This window comes from Rissa tridactyla, chromosome 5 (genome assembly GCF_028500815.1).
Source record: "Rissa tridactyla isolate bRisTri1 chromosome 5, bRisTri1.patW.cur.20221130, whole genome shotgun sequence".
In the NCBI taxonomy this organism is placed as follows: Eukaryota; Metazoa; Chordata; class Aves; order Charadriiformes; family Laridae; genus Rissa; species Rissa tridactyla.
Window position 1 is genome coordinate 25,142,334 of NC_071470.1, and position 21,881 is coordinate 25,164,214.

The window sequence follows — 21,881 nt, forward strand, 5'->3', positions numbered from 1 at the left end:
TTTGTGGTAACCTGATTGTTTTATTGACAAATGGGTGGTATAAAACCACCATGGGTATTCTACACAACAGAATTCTGATAGCCCATATGAGACTGAAATAAGAAGTCACCTGCATCTGCCTTTACTGCAGGTTTTGCTGAGTAATGAAGATGATGACACTGAACTGGAAAAAGAAAAGCCTGCTAGTTCTCTTTTTATCTGTTTGTTTAGTACAGGTTTATTTTCTCTGAGCTCTAAGATAAACAGTCCAGCTCTCAGAAAGCAGCCTTCCTTGTAGACCATCTGGATTGTGCAGAAGAGGAAATATGTTCTTTGCTTCTCCATTCTAACGCCAGGGAAATTCACACCAACAAAGCCCAATGAAAGCTTTCAACAACAAAGCTCAAAGAGTCTGCTGCAACCGAAAGGCAATCGTGGTTTCTATCAGTAATTCCTGCCTGACTACTGCTGCCGCCCTCTTTGGATCCTTCAGGAGGGATCCATCAGATATATCCTGGTACCATAAAAGACGAAGTTGTTATTTATGTGGTGTTTGTTGCAGCCCCTCCATAAGAACTGGAAAAAGGGGGATTGAGAGGGGAATTCAGCTGTTGCATAGCTCTTTTACAGGACTGTTATAAATGGCCATGAAACACACCCAATCCTTCCACATTCAGTTTCTCATCAAAATTTTTAATGTAACATAATCTGTCATAAAAATGACAGCTTTGAATTCCTTATGCTTTAATTATTTCTCTGCTCATAAAGGACCCCTGAGCTTCATGTCTTACTTTCAACAGTGATTTGGGTATTTACATATCACTATTCATGTAAACATGGTGTTCTTGAAACATAAGCTCTCTTGGCCTATCTTTACGAAAATCTAAGCAGCAACCTCTTTTCCTGTAGGCAGAAACACCCTGCACAGGTCTGTGGTACTGAATGCATCCTGAGAATTGCATATTTGTAACCAGCATCAATTAAAGGCCAACATTCAAATCTGTACCAACAGCAGGAGACAGAAACACTTTGTGTGTCCCGAAAGAGCAATATACTTTAAAGTCTAGAAAGCCACAGTTGTTCCAATGGGGTAATAGAGTGCTGACCAGCAGAGCAATTAAAGCTTGCTTAAAGCTTGCTGAATGCTTTTAATCGAAACTTATTTCGATTTGTACTGACCGCACACTGCAACTGCTGTTTGCCAGGGTAGGTAAAAACAAAAAACCCAAAAAAGATGTGCACTGATGCAACATAACTCAAAATTAGTTGCTTTCTACATGAGCGAACTGCATGTAAAGATTTCTTTTGGAGGAGTTTCATCAGCGTCAAATAACCATCATGCACACGCCTTTCAATTATTTCTCTCTTAAGCTGCAGAGAGCACCTCTGTCCTGATCACTGAGTTTGTCTACCAGCTTCTACCACCAGGAGCTTTATAGTATCTATCTACAGTATAATATAGGCACCCCTGCTTTAGCATGAGAATATCCAAGGGTGCCTCACAGAGACCTTAGTCACTCACAGACTTGAAGCAGTTTCTCATGGACTGTCACTTCACTATTTTAACGGGCGCTACCGACTAAACTCTTCATCCTTTTGTATGCATTATTTTTACAGAAAAGCACAGGGGGAATACACTTGAAAAAGTAGAGCACATTTAAAATCCAGTTGTGGAACCCCAAAAAGCAGTCAGTACTCGTGGTTCTTAGCGCAAAACCCTTCGGCTCACCAGGGTTTCTGGAACAGAAGAACTGGTATATTGGGTCTCAGGAACAACACATATGAAAGATGCCTACCTTTCTATACACTGTTTCAAGTTCTGGTGCAATGCCTTCTTCAAGTGAGAATATTGGAGGCCTTGTAGAAGACTGTTTAATTGGATTAGGCAATGCTAAAATTTTGCCGTCGTCACCAAACCACTCTTTCCCCTAGAAATAAAACCATAATTTTATATTGTTTCTTACTTTATATAGAAATAACTTGCAAAAGTGTAATTCTTATGAAAAGCAATTACAGAAGAAAAGGTGACCAAATTAACCGAAACTTTTCTAAGACACCAAAATGAAATCTTCAAATACACTATAGGTAAGTTTTGAAATCAGAAGATCAAGAGCTTGTTCAAACTTTAAATACACTGATTTTTTTCCTTCAACATTCAGTGTTACAGATTTGAAAGCAAAACAAAACAAACAAACAAAAAAATCGACACTTACATCACTTAATATTTAAATGTTATGTTTTCTTAAATTGCTAAAATGGAAAGAATTATAATGTTTTACACAAGACTGCCACCCAAATCTTCAAATTGGATTATAAAAATCATAAAGCAAAGAATTAAAGAGCTAAATGGCAGCTCGGAGAGATCACTTATCAAAGGATCTCTCAACTCTTCTAGTCCACAAACTGAACTAATTAAACAGTATCTATGAAAGCAGATACGGTAAGTGTCTTACACACCAATTCCTACCCATGGCTTCACGTGTTAAACATTGTCCTAATTCATCCCTCTGCTTTCATGACCGGGATTCAAGAACAGCTTAAACCAGCGCAGCTGCTGAAAGATGCTGGCCTGCCCTCTTATTCCCACACCTGGTTTAAGCTGACCTTAGAACCAAATACTGATGTGGTAACACAGTGAAGCAAACCACAAAACTAACTGGGTTGAAGAGTCGTCCAGTTAAAAATTTTAGATCCAAATATTCCCAATCTAATTCACAAAAGTACCCCTGCCAGCCCAGGAAAAATTCATAGAGTCATAATAAAATATAAAGGGCAACTGCTGTACAGTAGCTTAAATCTATACTAAACTACACATATATAGCAGGAAAAAAATACATCGAAGCCACCTTCATGGTGTTCCCGTAAGCCATTCTTAAAAATCTAAAATGATGCTAAAAGCCCTCCAGATAGTCTATACCAATATTTAATTACTCATAGAGTCTGATCAGTAAATTTCTACAAATTTATTAGTTCATATTATCTTCAGTGAACACAGAAAACAGCCATTCCATATTGCTTCCTTTTGTTATGATCTTCCAGTAAATAATAACAACAGCTCTTGCATAACTCTTTATACATACCACTAGGGCTCACAACATTTTATAAAATAGTAAATTATAATTCCCCCATTGTAGTGGCAACTAAACTCCGGCACAGAAAAGTGAGGTGATTTGTTCCCCAGCAGGCTACGAGCAGAGCCAGGAAAAGACACCAGTTTTCTAAGACCCAGTCTGGTGCTCTGACTATTGGGATACACTAAAACACGCTCCTACAAGAATCCACATTTCCTGACGACTGATACTGCTAAACATTTTAAATAGGAAAGCCCCATATTACCATAACCATCTACCTACTTAACTATAACAAAATAAAATACTGATAAATAAAGGATTTAAAAAAGACAGCAGCTAAGAAGGTAGTGGTGACTTACTTGCTCCTGTCTGAGTATTCTGTTTTCTAATATATTTTGATTAGACTGGGATACAAAGGGCCTTTCTCCCGTGTAAAGACCCTCATCCTCAAGGTACCTAGGTTGCACATTTCCAGGCATCTTCTCAGAAGTAGGCACTAATGAGAAATTGAATAGAAAAGCATGTAAAATATCTAACAACTGTAGTTCTAGTTTATTAATTCTCCAAAAGCCTATGCCATTCTTAAACAAATGGCACTGCATATTAGAGCATGCCATCAGAAATATTTTCCTAACTAGGAAAAAAGAAATAGATATATAACCAAAACAGGTCCTTTTCTTAATCAGGACAGATCCACAATTTAAATCTATCATAAAAGTGTCACAAGTCTGTGAAACAGATAATTAAACATTTCCTCACCAAAAAATACTTCAAATAACTTAGTGGACTTTAGTTTTAATGGTTGCTTGCAAAACAGTGTAAAAACCCATTCGCAGCAACAACTGACCAAACATCACAGAATGTTTCGGGTTGGAAAGGACCTTAAAGATCACCTAGTTCCACCCCCCCTGCCCTGGGCAGGGACACCTCCCACTAGACCAGGCTGCTCAAAGCCCCATCCAGCCTGGCCTTGAACACCTCCAGGGATGGGGCATCCACAGCTTCCCTGGGAAACCTGTTCCAGTGCCTCACCACCCTTATGGTAAAGAATTTATTCCTGGAAACACTTCTAAGCCTTTCCCATATAAAGTCAAACTTTAACTAAGATTAATCCAAACTACTATTACTAGTTTGCTTAAACTACTCTTGTACAAAATACAGAACACGCATAAAAAGTCGTGTTAGCCCAATAACAGTAGGTGGAATTCTTTACAGCCTGCCTGCAGGATTATCTCACTGGTGTCTATGGGCTCAGTATTTTTCAAGGAGCAATCTTGAAACAGGGAGAGATTATACTGAGGCTTACAATAAAAGTTATCCCCCAAGTCAGAACACAGTGGACCACACTGGAAGCAGTCAGAACTAAGATACAAGACAGGAAAAAACACAAGCATCGAATGTCAAATATTTTGACGTTGCACTGCAAGCTGTGCTGATACCATTCTGGTACAGACCACCGAGAGACTCATTTCTATTTCTTCCACTTCAAATATTAAATAGCAAGTGATATTATAAAGCAATTTTTTCAGACTTTGCAGTTCTATGGGAATAAGGCAAAAAGGTCAGAGACATGATCAGTGTTGACTAACTATTTCCAATTCACAAAATCACATTTTGAGAAAAGGGTCACTTGAATTACAAAAATCCTTATGTTACTTACATGAGTCTTGACAAATTTGCCACGTGGAAAAAACTGCAGATGTGGCCAAGTGAAGAAACAGTGTAAGTTATAACGTACAGTGCCTGATCCACTCTTAGTACCTAACTATGTGTACCCAGTGCCCTGTTGCATATGTTAAATAATGTAATAGCTAAACCTCAGTGAAAGAGGGGGCAGCCGGCTTGCATTTACTATAGACGGCACTAAGGTAATTATGCCAGAGCAACCAATGTGCCCCGAGTTCACTTGCCCATACCAGCTGGTGACCTGCTGAGGTGTGCATGTCCCTAGTTAATCCATTTTGTCAGACCTTTTCAGACTTGACTGGATGATCAGTGTCAGAGAAATGCAATTAAGTACCTCTCTACTGCTAGAGACACTCTGACAGGTATTTTTTTAGCAGATCAAAGGGTGCCACGCTATGCAAAATCCAGGAACAAAATGGATAAGCACAATCTTCATACCTGCTAGCATGCTGGGAATGAAAAGAAATTCTTTTTCCTTTTTTACTTGCTCTGAGTAGATTTCACAATCAGCAGGTTTCATTACTATAAAATCTTCATCTGTCTGCCCAATAACGAATAAATCATCATCTTTAACTAGGCATATGTCTTCATCCTATAGTTTAAGTGCAAACGTCTCTGTTAGTTCATCTGTTTCTTAAAATGGAGAGCTTTAGAGAGTACACTTTCAGAATTTTTAAGGAAACAAAAGTTGTCATTTTGTATTAGGCGATTAATTGAAGAATAAAAATATGAACATTTATTCTATAGCTCCCACCGTTTCATCCTCCTCTTGCTCATCCTCATGTGTTTCTACACATTCTTCTTCTGCCTCCTCTTCTGCATTTAATTCATTCCTTTTCCTGGCACCAGCCTTTATACCTTCTGGTTCAGGATCAAAATTGAAGGTAAAGAAATTATACGCTTCCTCAGCGGAAGGAAAATCATTCTGGAACTAAGAAAAGACGACAATGATACTTTAAATACAGAACACGCATACGAAATTTAGGCCAAGTGAAGGCATCTTTCCATTAATAATAGCAATAACAGCATGTATAAACACGTCTCACAGGATAACAACTATTTTATCTCCAACAGAACTCAAATAGAACTGTTCAAATAGAACAAATGCTTAAGCTCACTGAAATTTTTAAATGATACATGAAACTTTCTCTAATGTTATACTGTTACTTCATTAAATATTTCTTGCAATGTTTTATTAAAAAAAAGTTACCTGGTTCAATTTTAACCAGCTTACTGTTTCAAATATAAACAATTTGTGAATGAGAAATGCCAAAGTTTAAATTCTGGCCATAATGCAGACATCCAGGTGAAAGAAATTAAGAGAAATTTCTAATGGCTTTTTGCCTCTGAAGGACCCAGGCCCCTTTAGTGTTAGGATGAATCCTCTAATAAAAGAATTAACAGTAGCATTAAGAGTAGCATTTTGTGGATAATAAATATGAATATACTAATCTGTAAATTGCTTTAATGCCAATTGGTGGCATTCAATAGAAAGTATTTAAACATTAAAAAGCATAAAATTTTTCCTCCAGTAATTGTGTCCAGATGGATTTTACTTGATATTTTTTTAAAATCAAATGACCCAAAGCCATTCTTATATTTAAGGTTCCCATTTTATCCTTCAATTGTTGGCACATACTGTTTGTGAATTTTTAAATTAAATAACACCCCCTCCACTGCTTAAGACTGAATTCTGTCTGCTTCTTCAAACAGAATCATGAAGCCACATAAAGTTTAAATTAAATTAATATCAGTTATTGAAATGAAAGTATTGATACTTACTGTTGACTTTTGCTTAAGCTTTTTGACAGAATCACGAAACTTTATTTTTGACGGTAAGTGGGATTCATCTTCTTGCATCTCCCTAAATTTATCATTATCAGACTGCATAAAAATATATACATAAGATATAACATACATTTACTGTTTTATAGGAAAAAAAAGACAACAAATAGCTGAATACAGAGATTATATATTGCTTTGTCACAGAAAAAAACCAAAACAAAACAAAAAAGAAATAGAGTCACTATGGTAACAATTACATTGATTTTATATTTATTTTAAAAGGGTACATCTATTTATTACTTAACTCCTTTCTCCTTTGGGTCAAGAAATAGACTTCAGAGTATCAAGAAATGGTTCATGGCATAAATGTTAGTTTACTTTCTTGACTGCTGATGAGATCATTGTTTCTGCATTGCCAAACACAAGCAACCACATGCTAATCTCCGCAAGGGGGAGAAATGGGGCAGCAATGCAAAAATCTTCCTGTCTACAAATGCAAGGTTGACAGACAGCACAAGGCGGGCAGCAGTGGCGAGGGTGCTGCTGACAGACACTGCTGACCCGGGAAGGGAATCAAGGAGCTAGGGCCAGCTTCTCATACAGCCCCTGCTGCAATCAGGAAAAACCTTTTTAGTATTATTTAAAAAAGGTGGCGTCCATTGCTCGGGTGCTTAAATACAAACTCAATTATTTGTTTTGTTCTCTCTCAAACAATTATTGCTAGGCTACCCTAAAACTCCATGGGTGATACTCCTCTACCTTTTCAAGAAAGAAGGTATTGTGGTTATCCAATTCCAGTTTTCTGAAGTAGGGAGAGTACCTGTCCCTACTCAGAGATCACTGTAAGCATCACTGGTTCTGAGGTTGCTTCAGCAAGTTCACTTAAGGGCTTCTAAGTGATTTTCATTGGGCCCAGCCAACATAAACACATCTAACATTCTATCTGTTTTTCCACCCTGTGGCCTGAATTCTTAGATTAAAGGAAGACATTTCTCAAGTTTACATCTATTCAACCTAAACTTCAAAATACTAATAGCAAAAAGAAAATCTCAAACCCTGGCAGTCCGATGGCCGCTTGTTTAACAACAAAACAGGACTTCATATGTGGGTAAATACGTACAGGAAACAAAGCAAACACATGGAAAGCTTCAGCCACATTTTATATAAATTAGTAAACAACTTTAATAAGGGTAGCAATTCCACATTTTCCTAATACAAACATATTAAACCAACACTTAACTGAAAGCTGTGAAAATTACTTTTTATAAGAAAACACTACCAAAAACCTTCCCCGCAACCTACATGATTAGGTAATTCTCCCCTGGACAAGCAATTTAGCCAAGCTAATTCATATTGTTTGGAATTCCAGACAAAAACGTTACTGCTACGTGCTGTTATTTCCTGGGCATACACATTCCTTGGAACCCATTTTCTATAGGCAAACAATCTCTTTGTGAATTCTGAAGACTATCTGAGTGCAAGTTCTACACAGGCATAGCCTTTGTTATTTTTTTTTAATACAAAATTAATTTTCTAACAAAGAACATGCTTATACTAAAAAAACCTGAATATAAAATACAAGGAAATACAATACAGTACAATGACAGAAAGCTAATATCCAGCCTTTAGCAATTACACTGTGCAAATTTATATAAAGCTACAATACAGTGGTCCTTTCTGTCACAGTAACTTTTAAATACTTCAAGGCATCTTAAGCAACAGAAGTCATGAACCTGTAAATGACAGAAATTCCACATGATGGCTATGCTATAATGAAAGCCAATGATTATTGTTAAATAGGTACATTAAAAGCAATAATCAGAAAGTTTCCTTCCTGATCACTAATTTAAACAATAGTATAGTTTTGATCCCGTTAAAATAAATGAAATTGATCTTCAAGGCTGTGCGTAGTCTTTGATTTATTCCATTTTTCACATTCATTTTCTCATCATCAGAATAGCAAAACCCAATGCACCTTCTTACCGTTTTATCCAGTCTGACTTCTGTTTTCCTTTCTCTGATGCCTTTTAAACACCTGGGTCGGGGGCTGGGGTCTTCTTGTGATAAAGTAGTTTCTGCTTTTGACTAAGCAAACAAACAAAAAAATGCTTAGCTATAACCGAAATATAATAAGACCAAAGCTACAATAATTCCCAGGAACTCAACACCTTATGCATGTTTGTTTTAGGGACAGAATCTTTTAACTATATAATCAGCTTAAGTGATTTTACAGACCTAGATGTTAATACTCCTTATTAAACTGCACAGTAAACTTACAAGGAAATACAATGATTTCAAAATAATGTATCTTTATGACAAAAACACAGAAGGATTTTGTAATGACTGTATCATTTGAATTATGAAACAAAGACAACTTTTATATTATTACAAACAAATTAAATATAAACTTTATAAAAAACACAGCAATATAAATATACTGGAAAATAATTGTACTGATCAACCAAGCATTATATCGGCCCTAGACATAAAAAAGCAGGTATCTCATCTGAGATTCACACAGCACTAAGCAAGCAAAATGATGTTGGTGGTACTTAGAAGACTAAAGTTAACCAAACAGGACTTCTGAAGGATTCTCACCCTTGCTGCTTTTAGTTTCTCTCTCATTCGCTCCCTAACAGAAAGTTCTGCAGAGTCTCTCCTCGATGTAGAAGGAACAGGCGGCAAGTCTGAAACAGTGAAAAAACAGTAATGTTTAAATTAAGTATTTTCTGAAAGAAAATTATATAAAATAAAACCATATATACCATACTGAGTCCCATATTCCAACAGAAAGAACTTGCATGAGAGAATGTGAAGGAATGAAACATTTATTTGGAATTCAGACATTACGGACTATCACTTAAATGCATTTATCTGTGATGGATCTACCTTTCATCATACACTATGAACCACCTTAAGTAAACCATATGCACACTTTTTTTCTATTAAAAATATGTAAAGAATTACCTGATATTTTATAACCTGTTACTTAGAGCTGTGTAGATCTAATTTTGAATGGTGATGTGCTCTGAATCTTGATACAGGTGTGATCAAAACAGTAAAGAATTTACAGACTTGCTCGCTTTTCAGCATAGAGGTACCTGCTTTTTGTAGTGACAAAATACTAAATTTCTGCAGCAGTGTTTTTGTGCTACAGCTCTAGTACAATCAAGAGAATAAGATACATTTTACCCTGTCCCATGTCCGACGGGCAGCATTATCAAGTAACTTCCCATTTCACACACAAACTACTCGCAGCTCTACTTGTGCCACCCCTCTGTCATCAACAGATCACCTCCTCCAAGCTCACCAGCAGTCTGTCCCCATACTCAGGAAGTCAAGCAAGACCCACAGGAGGCTACATGGATTAACCAACTTAAATCACAAGTAAAACGAAAACTTACAAGAGATGTAAACAGGGACAGGAGACCTGGGAGGAATACTATGACGCTGTCCTAGCCTGCAGGGATGGGCTTAGAAAAGCCAGAGTTCACCTGGACTTGAATACGGCAATAGATGTGCTGGCCAACAAGACGGGATATTACAGGTTTATTAGCAGCAAAAGGAAGACTAGGGAAACCGCTTACCTGCTGCTGAATGGGGCAGTGGACCTGGTAACAGGAGACACAGAAAAGACCCAAGTAATCAGTGCTCTCTTCATCTCAGTTTTTACTGCCATTAGGACCAACAGGCCCCAGAGACCAGTGAAAAAGACTGGGGCAGCAAAAACTTACCCTCAGTAGAGGAAGATCAAGTAAGGCCACATTTAAACAAACTGGACATACGCAAATCCGTGGGTCCTAATGGGATGCCTCCATGAGTACTGAGGGAGCTGGTCAATGTCATCTCAAGGCCACTGTCAATTATCTTTAAAAGATTGTGATGATGATTAAGGGAGGTTCCTGAGGACTGGAAGTGAGAAAACATCACTCCTGTCTTCAAGGAGGAAAATCTGGGGAACTACAGGCTGGTCTGCCTCATCTTGATGCCCAAGAAGGTGATGGAGCAAATAATCCTGGAAACCATTGCCGAATATGTTAAGTACAAGACGAAAATTGGGAGTTGTCAGCATGGATTTATGAAGGGGAAAAACTTCTACCTGACCAACGAGACAACTTTCCATGATAAGACAATTGGGTTAGTGGATGAAGGGAAAACAGTGGATGTTGTTTTTCACCATTTCCTGTAACACCCTTATAGAGAAACTGATGAAATATGGACTACATAAGTAGGTGAACTGAAAATTGGCTGAACTTTTGGGCTCAAAGGGTTGTGATCGGTATTGCTAAGTCCAGCTGAAGGCCATCACTAGAGGTGTACCCCCTGGTACAAAAACAAACAAACAAAAAAATCCCACAACCCACCCACCAACCCCAAGAACTCATCAAAACTCTATATCCTTTAGGATCAAGTATTCTCTGCTGATCCTGTGAAACACACAAATCTGAGTTTTAAATCAGCGGCATATATTTAGATTTTTTGATAAATAGTAAATACCAGGTTTGGCCACTGACTTGAGTAATCATGTGATTGTGGAAAAGGATAATTAGTTTGTTGCAGACTTTGAATTGCTGTTCCCCAAAAGCCCAGGCTTTTCTTCCATAATTAAAACCAAATGAGAAAGTGTCTTTGATAATCAAACTTATCAGGGTCTCCTTTTCCTTTGAAGGACTGACGGCATTCCTCCCCCTTATCTTCCACATATCAGATCCTCTTAGATTATGATTTCTTCAGGTAGATTCAGTAAATATTCGATGGGCGAACCTGTACCCTACTGCATTCCTTGATACCTAAATAAAAAATAAATAATTATCCAGTTGTTTATAGAGAAGCTACGCTCTTAGGGTCAGAAATACAAAGGAGTGGATACCTGCAACCCATCCTCTCATATAAACACAAATGAAAACCATTTTAAATGTACAATATAAATGAGATTGTATGTCTAAGCAAATGGCAACACTTCCAGCAGCTTTATGTATTAAACATGCTTATGGTTGTCTTCTGCTTGGTAATTTGAGAAGGTACCCATCTCCCTCTCATGGATTGCACTACCACTGTAAAAGAGTCAAAGCTACCCTCCTTATAAAAGTCTCCGGAATATTTTAAGCTGAATATACCCAATAGCTTAGAAAGTCATCATTGAAGTATTTTTCTTTTTGAAAGACCCAACCCATTTCTTCATTAGCAAAATTGATTCTAGCTACGTAATTGTCTCCCCATCTGCACAGACCTCTTCAGTCTCAATGGAGCCCTGGAGTTCACCTGGAAATTCTCAGGAGCTTACTGAAACTTTAACTTTGACTTTGATATATGCAATATTAACTTTTTAAAGAGAAATGCCCTATGTGCCTTTTTATATGTGGAATCCTCAGATCTTATTTTCTTCTCCAAAACTTTTGTAACTAGCTTGTCTTTCCAGAAGGAGCTCCATCATTCCACACAGGACACACTGGTACTTTTACTGGAACAATTGTAAGACGATTAGCAGGAGAAAACTGCAGCTCTTTTCACACATGTGCTTTGTGGTGCATGGTGCTGTTTTTTTTTTTTCTTTAATTTTTAATCTGTGCATACATGACATTCTAGGTAAATAAGTTTTTGTAGTTATCTCCATTTATAGAATTATATTACTTGTCAGTTCTTTGAGCCAAACACTGATTTGTTCTTTGCCCTTACGAAAGAACATTGTTTGCCAAGGTCTAAGTAAAGGGTGATTTCAGGTTTATATAAGGCATTAAATTCATGAACAGGAGATAAAACAGCAAAGGGTAAGGGCTTTAGGAGGTAAGGTCACACAACATATATCACATTACGGCTGATTCAATATTATTCCAAGAGCTTTACTGGTAGCAGAAAATACTGTACATTGAATATACAACTTAAAAATTTAAAGGCTACCTACCATACCAAATTCAAAGTGCAATCTAATTTCTAGGATGACCTTAGTCCACTGTCATTTAGAAAAGAAAAATACATTAAGATAAACCCCACTAATACTGATTCTACTCAGAAACATCAAAAGATTTGAGAGAATCATAATCTTTTCAAATGACACAATTTACTGCCTGTATTTTTACAAAGTAGCATTCATTGTATTTAGAAACTTCCAAAAGAAAAAACAAGGTACAAAGTGAATATCGCTAGCATGAGACAAATAAGAGAAAAGAAAGCACCCCATAATCACTTCCTTAACAAGAGGATTACTAGAGACAGAAATAAGCAAGTACTCAGTAGAGACACTAAGAGATGACACACAGGAAAGTCTATTTGCATTTTGTCTTTTCTAACAAGGAACGCAGTACAAGCAAGAACAGGGTAAGAATTAATGACAAAACAGAGAACAAGATCTAGATAAATATTCATCAGACTGAGCTAATTAAGAACCATCATTGCAGGGTATCCAATAATTAACTGGCTGCAACAACATCAGAACTTCCAGTGATTCTGAGAAGTGATGGAGAATAGGCAAGTTCCAAAATCCTGGGCGAGTGTCTTAAGAGATGGGAAAGAGCAAGCTGCAGAAGCATACAGAAGTCAGTCAAACTTCAACTCTACAAAAAAGTCTCAGCCTATTTGTAAATATTTAAGTCAGTAAAACAATATGCATCAGAAGGCCGCATTAGCCAAGATCAAGACCGATCAAGCCAATTTAATGTTCTTCAACATATATTCTACCCAGCCTTGTGAATAATGCAAAAAGCATACATCTCACCTTTTGAGCTTGCCCTATAAAAAGTGTCTCTCAATAGGAAATATTTGAATGAAATGACAGAGAGGCAGGGGGAAGGGGACGCGTGCAAGTCACTGGAAAAATCACAATAAATTCAAACTGAGTAGGTATTTTCAGGGTCTGCCTCAATCTAATGCCTTTAAAATGCTTATTAGTGGTTTGAATGATGGAATAGTCTATCAGTGTATAAAACATGCAGGCAAGAACTACAAGAAGTCACATTTGCTCAAAGACTGACTTTGAAGAGATTTTGGAATGAGGAAAAAAACTTCAACATCTTTTACAACTTCAAGCCCACAAAAGGCTGTTGGATGCAGAAAGGCTCTCTGTGTCTGCTGGAGATTGAAATGATGGAATTTAATTGCAATAAGAAAAGTTGTTACACACTGAAAAGCTTTTTAACTTCTGGGGTATTCTAGCACTGGAATTGAGTCCCTTAAATAGTTATGGAATCTTCACTGGTGCAAGCTTTAAAGCAAAAAAAAACCAAACAAAACAAACAGAACATAAACCCACCAATAAAAAATACCAAAAAAACCCAGAACAACCCAGGCAACAAACGTGCATGTCCAAGTCCACCTGTCTACCCCCGCCCCTCCCCCCCCCCCCAAAAAAAACCAAAACCAAAACCAGGTCTGAAGACTTGAATAGAGTTGAAATGACTTAAGGGGAGAAGCTGGTCTAAGTTACCTTTTGATTTCCCTTCCATGACTTTTTTCTACGATTGTATTCTCTTCAGGTAGCATGTAAAAACATATTCTATTTCATTGGAGCAAATGCTTTATTTCAATTCCATTCTGATAAATGTAAACTAGAAAGCAACAGATTGGAATCTGCTTTTCATCTTCTGAAATACTTGACAATTGCTTGTAAGCATTTCCAGACAAGCCAGGTTAAAGTGAAAGGCGTAAACCTGCAAAATTAGTGCAGAAACAATCTGTCGCTACTTTAAGCGCCTCTTAAAGCATGAGAACTGTTCTCCATGCAGAATTATTTATGAATGAATCAGTCCTTGCAACAACCGGGGAATTATCCTTTCTATACATAATGAAAAACATTTTAAGGCTTTAATAGTTGCAGTAAAATTAGCGCATCAATTATTGTGGGTTCATGTGGTTCCCTGAAAAAAGGGCCACATAAAAAATATTTTTGTTGCTTTATTTTTCAGTACATATACTATTGTTCTGCTTATGTGAACGGGCTCTACAGCCAACTAATTTGTGTTTACCTTCAAAATACATTTTTGAAGTGAAAGAATAATACTGAGAACATTACTTCACAAGGTTGCCATTACAGGCCTTTATTTTCCATACAGGCCTAATTTCACACCGTTTTTTACATTGGAAGTGTCATTATCCTACAATGGTTTCATATTTTACTTCTGGCAGATCTAATAAGCTTGCTGGATAGTCAAACTGAAATTAAGCCAAACTGAAAACCTGAAAATGTCATCTAATAACTCTCCCTTGATTCCCCCTGTACTCGGAGGAGCCCAAACCCACTGGGTCTCTGTGTGACTTCAAAGCTCTCCACACTGACAGAGTCCCAGAACTGCTGCAAGTATCTCGACACTAGTCCCGCATCTGAACTGGATGCGGAAACCAGGCACGAGGGAAAGCAGACAGACAGACATTTATGCTGTGACCAAGCATCAGTTACCTGAAAGAAAATAGGGAACCCTCTGTCATAGGTCCTAGACAAACTTTTTTATTTTTCATGGTACAATCACTGCATAAATGCATACTAAGGCACTCCAGAAATTGCAACCACGTTAACTACACAAATTCAAAAAAAACAACAACGAAGAAAACAATTTTGTAACACTGCAGTTGTCCTGGCTTTACAAGGGAATAACTATCAGACATGGGCTTTTTATTTAAAGCAATTCTTCTTTATGTCTGACTAGTGGACCGACATATAGCCAAGTCCTTCCATTTACAAAAGGTATATAGGAATCTAAGTACACACATAAGTAGTTCATAGTAAAATAATAAATTTCTGCACACAGACTGCATTAAAAAACAGTAGAGACTGACTGAGCGCCTGAAAGACTAGCAGGGACAAACAGAGACTATGACGAATATTACATGAAGAAATAGTTGATGGATATGTTTCAAGCTAAGTTTGCTATAGTGGGACCAGAATGAAAAAATAAGCATACCATGCTAGCATAAAATAAACCAAATATTTGAGGGACATCAGAAATTGGTAATTCCATAAACATTACCTGCTTCCCACGTGTGTTAAAATACAGTTCCTTCTTCATAAAAAGGGGTGTGTGTATACTTTTAACACCAGAAATTTAACATAAACAATGAACAGATATGGTGACAGCCACAACAAACTAAAATATGGCCTAGTAATAGAGGCAATGTATTACAGGCACTAAAGCAAAACCAAAAAAAGAGAGTAGAGAAAACACCCTATGTAGAATTTTTCCATGACACCTGGAAGATGGGGGGGTGGTGTTGTTACATTTTATTACTTTGTTTAAATGGTTAGTTATGGCTTGGCAAGACAATGATAAGCAGAAATTCATGCACAGATCTTCAGCCTAGTAAAGGCAATGAGGAAGTAAAAAAGAAATCTACTTTTAGCTTATGATTGGGCAACAAAATAGCAGACATCAGTGTCAGCATATTAAAAAGTTTAATATACAGATGATGGAAATCTAAATTATTTATAAATCTGGCAGACTGATTTTTGAGGGGAAAAAAAATGGAAAAAAGTTTTGGATAGATGCACGAAGACTTCAGCTCAAGGTGGTCCTTCTCAAAATTTAAGATGTAATTTAACAAAAAAACCCAAACCAGATGGATAAATTATACCGCAATTAAGTAAACCAATGACACAGTCTATTCACAATACCACATGCAGTACTTTTCACTCCATCATACAAAATTAGCAGAATTACAGAGATTTCAGAAGCAGCAACAAGAACAAGTAACAGAGCAAAATAGTTAAGGAAACAAAACATCACATAAGGGAATTAATGGCTAGTTTCCTTCTCAGAGTATGCTGTGCTGTTCTGTTTATTCTTGGAAAATGAGCTTCTGTAAAAGAAAACAACCATCACTAGAGGGTGTCTCTTGATTTCCCCATGCAATCAATTCTGAAAACTGTTTGGACTCCATCTGTCAACAGCGTATCACTTGTTAGCACAAGTTGGCACAGCGAGAGACAAAAAACATTCAAAAGAAAAGTACACGGACCTTGAAAGGGCTGGAAACATCCCTAAATTGTAGACAGCTGTAACAAAAACCCTATTTCGCTAAAATGAGTTTAAGGATAACGCATACATTTTACTTTGATAAACCTTGATGTTGATGAAAACCTAAGCATGTCTATACTTTCCTGGATGTTTCATTTTATTGACTTTTTAATACTCCGTTCTTAATTAGTTTTTTTTATGCACCCTATTTAGGTAAACCCATGAAAACATGCAGTAAGATCCACAACATTAACGTTGTCCAAAATATTTAACAGGAATATTCCTGAGATTCTGCCGAAGAAACTGGAGATTAGTTTTCAAGTACCCACAACTTCCATTCTTCCCCAGCCTCCAGTTAGACATTCACTTCTAACGGCTTCCCCCTACATCACTCTTGCCCTCTCCTATTTTGTGAGTAGAGTATTTCACACGTGACAGTTAAAATAGCCCATCAGTAAATCCATACATCACCATAACACTTCAAGCACAAAATCTGAGGTTCACATTCAAATATGTAAATGCTTCCAACAGCTTCCCACTACATCGCCCTCCTACTTTGTGAGTATGTCACCTGGCATAGTTAAAATAGCCCATCAATAAGTCCAAATGCCACCGTACGCACAAATAACACTTCAAGCACGAAATACAAGGTTCACATTCAAGTACGTAAATACTGCAGGTCTACACTAACACCTTTGAAAAACGTTGTGCATTTTGTGCAAGCACACTTCATAATCTATCCACATTTGAATACCATGGGGGTATGTGTTTCAAGCGCAGCGCCCTGACTGTACGCATAACGCTCCCAGCTGACTCGGCACACAACAGACCCCCACAAAGACCCCCCTCCATCCCCGCCCTACTACCGCGGATGAAAAGCGAGTTTAATGAAGCCCTCGAAGGGCGGGATAATTAGCGCGCCCCGCCCCCGGCCCCGCCCCCGCCCCACCGCGGCCGCTGGGAAGTCACTCACCGCGCGCTGTCCGGGGAGCCGCCGCCATGCTAGCGCGGCTCCTTTCCTCCGCCCGCGGTTCGGGGGGACCCACAGCCTCCGGCAGCTGCAGCGGGGCAGAAAGAGAGAGGGAGGGCGCATGAGTGAGGGGGAGCCAGGACGCGACGGAACGGGACAAGAAGCGGGGCCGCTGCCTGCAGCCGCCGCCGGTGGGACCCCGGCCCTGAGCGGGAGAGCGCGAGGCGCGCATGCGCGGTAGCGGCCGGCCGTCAGCCCGCGGCGGGGCGGGACCCGGGGGCCGCCGCGCCTAGGCCTGGGCCGGGGGAGGGGAGGCGGAGGTGCTCACCGCTTTTTTTCTCCTTTGGCGGCGAGCGGTCAAGGTCCTCCTCAGCTTTTCCATCTCGGCAGCGTCCTCCTCCGGGAACTCCGCCTTTCACAGAGAGAGAGAGAGAGCGCGAGCTGCGCTGTGGGGTGGAGGCTGGCCTTGTCCCCAGACCCACGGAGATAACCTCTGGTCTATTAAAACATTTTATCAATTTTACTTGTATCTGCATGTTCTGCTGCTGCCATTGGCAGACTACAGTCGTGACACTAACTGAAGTTAGCATGCACTGCTATTTATTAGCAAGATTAAAGCCTACTAACAGCTATAAAGTACATTGCCTGATCTACACATATCTGTCTATATCTTCTTATACCACAAAGAGGTTTTTGGGTTTTGTTTTTTTTTCCTCTTTTAAGATTTCATTGACATCACACGAGGCACAGTTTAAACACGATCACCTCAAAAGCGTTTCTACAGATGAGAAAACAGGGTAATGTTCATTTTTTTCAACCTACTCAAGGCTAAATATACTATACCAATAATTCAAAGATAATCAACAAAGTGTTGGATCAGTATGAAATAGAATAAAAAATACACATTAAAGGTGCCTGTTTCACAGCATATGGTATCAGCGGTTGCAATGTGTTTGCACAGAAATAAATAATGATGCAAGCCTGCATCAACTAGCATGGTACTGTCTGATCTAGGGTTAACCAGAACTTGCAAGACACTCCTGACTTACTTATTTTGCTTTTTTCAGTTACATATATACAGTGAAAAGTGATCATACACCGGTTTTGTCTCAACTAACTGGACACTAACCTCCATGATTATCCTCTGGGATTCTTCACTGCGGTTCATCTGGTCAGTGGCTGACACCTGGCTGTCACAAGCAATGCAGGAATTACTCATGAGAGATACACTTTGATATCTATGTAATGATTATGAGATATATTCCATGTAACCTTTGCACCCTGAATGCTGAAAGTTGCTGTATTTGATTACGAGCATTTAGGAAATTTTTAAATTTATGTCTGTATAACTCCATTCGTTGCTACTATTACTGCAGGTTCCTGTCCTGCTTTACCCTTAAATCGACAGGGAAACGACTTCATCTGTACTTGTTCCCTGGACAAACCTTGCGCCAACGTAGCTGCAGCAGTGCAAAACCTGAGCGCCGATGTGCTGACCTAACAGTTGAAGTAACTCACAGCAGCATAGTTTATTCTGGATTTCAAAATCCCCATGAAAAAACTCACAGGAGTAAAATGTGGGGCCTTTTTCCATACCTGGCTAAATCTCCTCTAGCGATAGGGCTAACTGAGCCCTCCACAGGTCATCCGTTCTTTCCCCATCAGTTCTTTGTACTGGGTATGTACAGACTTGTGCATACTCGCCTCAAAAAATACTTCCAGCCCAGGCTAGAATATGAAGACTCATCTTCATATTCTTTATCTCTTAGGAGATGCCTAATAAAAAAGCAGAAGCAGCAGAGGAGGAGCAAGGTGGTTGTCTCCTCCTGAGGCTTAGCCCTTGCCAGTTAGTAGCCCCAAGGACATTCAGGTTTCTAAATAAGTCTCAACTAACTCAGAGCTGAACTTGCCCTAAATGAGTGGTTTTCTTTCTCCCAAACCACCTGTGCATTCGCTTCAATTCCCTGAGTAAGTATCTTGCACCAGGGCTAAGGGTGATCTACCCAAAAATGGCAAAATTTCCTTGCGGCAGGCAGGGTTCAAATACCCTCTTCACGGCACTGCAAGAAGAGGCAGCATTTTTATTGCTTGGCACATAAATCTCTTGTTCATATCAAGCTTTATATATCAAATTTAAACAGGCTTCCCTAAAGGCAAGTGTAAATGGAGAACACCAGCAACATAGCAGAAGGGCCTCATGGTCACTTTCTTTAACAATTTTCTAGCATTTCTTGAAGTTAAGTACTATAGCAGGCATTTTAAAATGTAATAAACAACTGTATGCAAGAACTATAAAACTCTCCCTTAGCTCAGAGACTGTTTCCAAAGCACTTAAAACTGACAACAGAAACACAGTGAAGTTTCTCTCACTTCTCTTTAAAAAAGTAACTACATCAAAAGCACCTAGAAAATAATTTTTAGGATTTTGGAGTTTTAAATCTGTCTCGTTCATGTAAGCACGCAGAATGCTCTGATGTTGAAACAGATCTGAAGGAAAATGTTTGTTTCCTACCTGAGCTTTCTTACACAGCAGCTTTCCGTGTACAGAAAGAGCCAAGCACAAGGCTCCTCCTAGCAACAAAGCCTCAGCTTTGCCTTTTAAAGAGAAAGAGTCAGATTCTCCTCCTCAAACCACTAAAACAGTTCCGGAAGACTTCCTTTTTGTCAACAATTTCTTTTACAGTAAAAGGGAAAGTCCTGAATAAAGTATGATGAAGTGATTGCAGCTCCTGCAGGCAGGGGTGCATTTCAGTTACTGCAGTGACTTGAAAAAAACATAATCCATGCTATATTTTTGCAGGATCAAGGATGGTTGTTTCAGATTGAAGTACAGTAAAGATAGTCGCTCTTCATAACTTTATGTACCTAACTTTGCTGAATTATCTGACTTAATTTCTGTGTACTTCTTCCGTAACTAGAGGAGAGGCACAGACTCTTCTTGGGATGTGTGTGATTCAGAGCAGTAATTCCTGATTATCAGTTGTTTGCGGAAGAGCCTGTCTCAATCTGTTGACCAAAGGGTGATGCTAAACCTCTAATTCAGACTGCATGCCAACATTCCAGCAAGTAATTTTTTTTTAGATTAATTTCACTCTGAAAAAAATCCCTGACATCAGTCATGTAGGCTAAATCCTTGAAGTAGACGGTTAGTAGCCAGTTCTTTTCCAATGCATTAAAGTACTCAGAGTATTATCTGAAGCTGTATCAAGGGGGCAACGATGCATTATTATTTACAGATGACCTTTACAAATCAGCGTAAGCCTCAGCAAGCTTCTTAGCACGTCATTTTGGGGAAAAATAATGGGAAACACTGCAAAGTTAGAAAAGGTATAGTCTCTCAACAGCTGCAATTTGCAAACACAGGCCTTTTGCCACACCAGGATTAAAAAAATGTATCAGTAAATGTTCTGAGTCGGGAAGGCAAATCTTGAAACTAAAGTGAGAAGTGAGACAAATCATAACTTTATGAAGTTATCAATATACTTTAATACTTCTGTAGCAGAGAAAAGAAAGATATGAAGGCTTCATTGGGGTTGTTCTAGAGCCCGCTTAAAGTGAAATACAATCCTCTAGCCCCGGTTAGAGAAGCAGTGGAGGGATGGGTTATCTACTTGTTAAATGCTCCCAAACAGCCTGTGTAGGTACTAGGAATCGCAGAAATGTCAGTACTATCAGATGGTTTGTAGGAATGTGGATTGTCTTATATAAAATTCCTAATTTTTATAGGTAAAAGAATTTATAGTTTTCCTATCAAATCTGGAGAGGGATCTTTTCTGCTGCACTGAATTGTTAACAAAGTAATTTCTTATGTTAGCATGTGTATTAATATCTTTAGAACAACTGGAATAAACAATATTGCTATTACTAAATGGAGTTTTTATTAGACCTATTTATAATTGTCTTTATATAAACAGTCCCTGTAACATCTGAAGGTCTGTTACTGCAAAGTTTTAGTAGCTGGAATCACATGAAAAAAGATCGCTAAAATGTTTCCCATTTCTGAATACTGTTGTAAGAAGGAAATCATGGGAAGAAGTAAACATAGTAGATAAAAGATTGGGAGTATGCATTTTTAATTGCTAAAAGAGGAGCTTTCACAGCTAGAAGACACCTGACATGACAACAGCCTTCAAGAATAGGAAAGAAGTGACAGAAGAGAGGTTTTTTAGGGTAACTTTATCCAGTACACAGTCTCTGTTATCTGCTAAGTCCCACTGTATGTGGGACTGTGGAAATGTTCCAGTGGGTGAACCTTCATCTAAAGTTTTGGCAAGAACTCAGATTCAACATCTTGTTTTGCTAATAAGTCTGCATCCCAACAATTTATTTCAGTCACAGAAACAGTTGTACAAACCGTTTAAATGAGGGACAAATATGAAGAGCATTATGTAAGGAACAGTACTGTAATACCCTAAAGGAGCAGTGGGGGACCTTTGCTTAACAGGATGG

The 21,881-nt window shown here is 38.5% G+C and overlaps 1 protein-coding gene across 3 annotated transcripts in view; it reads right to left on the reverse strand.

The window, feature by feature from the left end:
• The window catches only part of LOC128910498 (complement C1q tumor necrosis factor-related protein 7), a 129,245-nt gene that overhangs the window by 49,146 nt on the left and 58,218 nt on the right, over window positions 1–21,881 (reverse strand). Inside the window, exons 1-11 of one of the 3 annotated variants that reach the window (XM_054203803.1) lie at window positions 19,945–19,990; window positions 18,562–18,622; window positions 17,761–17,844; window positions 17,436–17,520; window positions 9,120–9,208; window positions 8,505–8,606; window positions 6,519–6,620; window positions 5,491–5,667; window positions 5,175–5,328; window positions 3,410–3,546; window positions 1,776–1,907 (exon numbers count right to left, since the gene is read on the reverse strand). In XM_054203803.1, coding sequence (XP_054059778.1) covers window positions 1,776–1,907; window positions 3,410–3,546; window positions 5,175–5,328; window positions 5,491–5,667; window positions 6,519–6,620; window positions 8,505–8,606; window positions 9,120–9,208; window positions 17,436–17,520; window positions 17,761–17,844; window positions 18,562–18,600 — 1,101 coding nt within the window. In that variant the 5' untranslated portion in view covers window positions 18,601–18,622; window positions 19,945–19,990. Of the gene's footprint in view, window positions 1–1,775; window positions 1,908–3,409; window positions 3,547–5,174; window positions 5,329–5,490; window positions 5,668–6,518; window positions 6,621–8,504; window positions 8,607–9,119; window positions 9,209–17,435; window positions 17,678–17,760; window positions 17,845–18,561; window positions 18,623–19,944 lie in introns of those variants that run through there. The other 2 variants (XM_054203804.1, XM_054203802.1) reach the window with 2 other exon arrangements.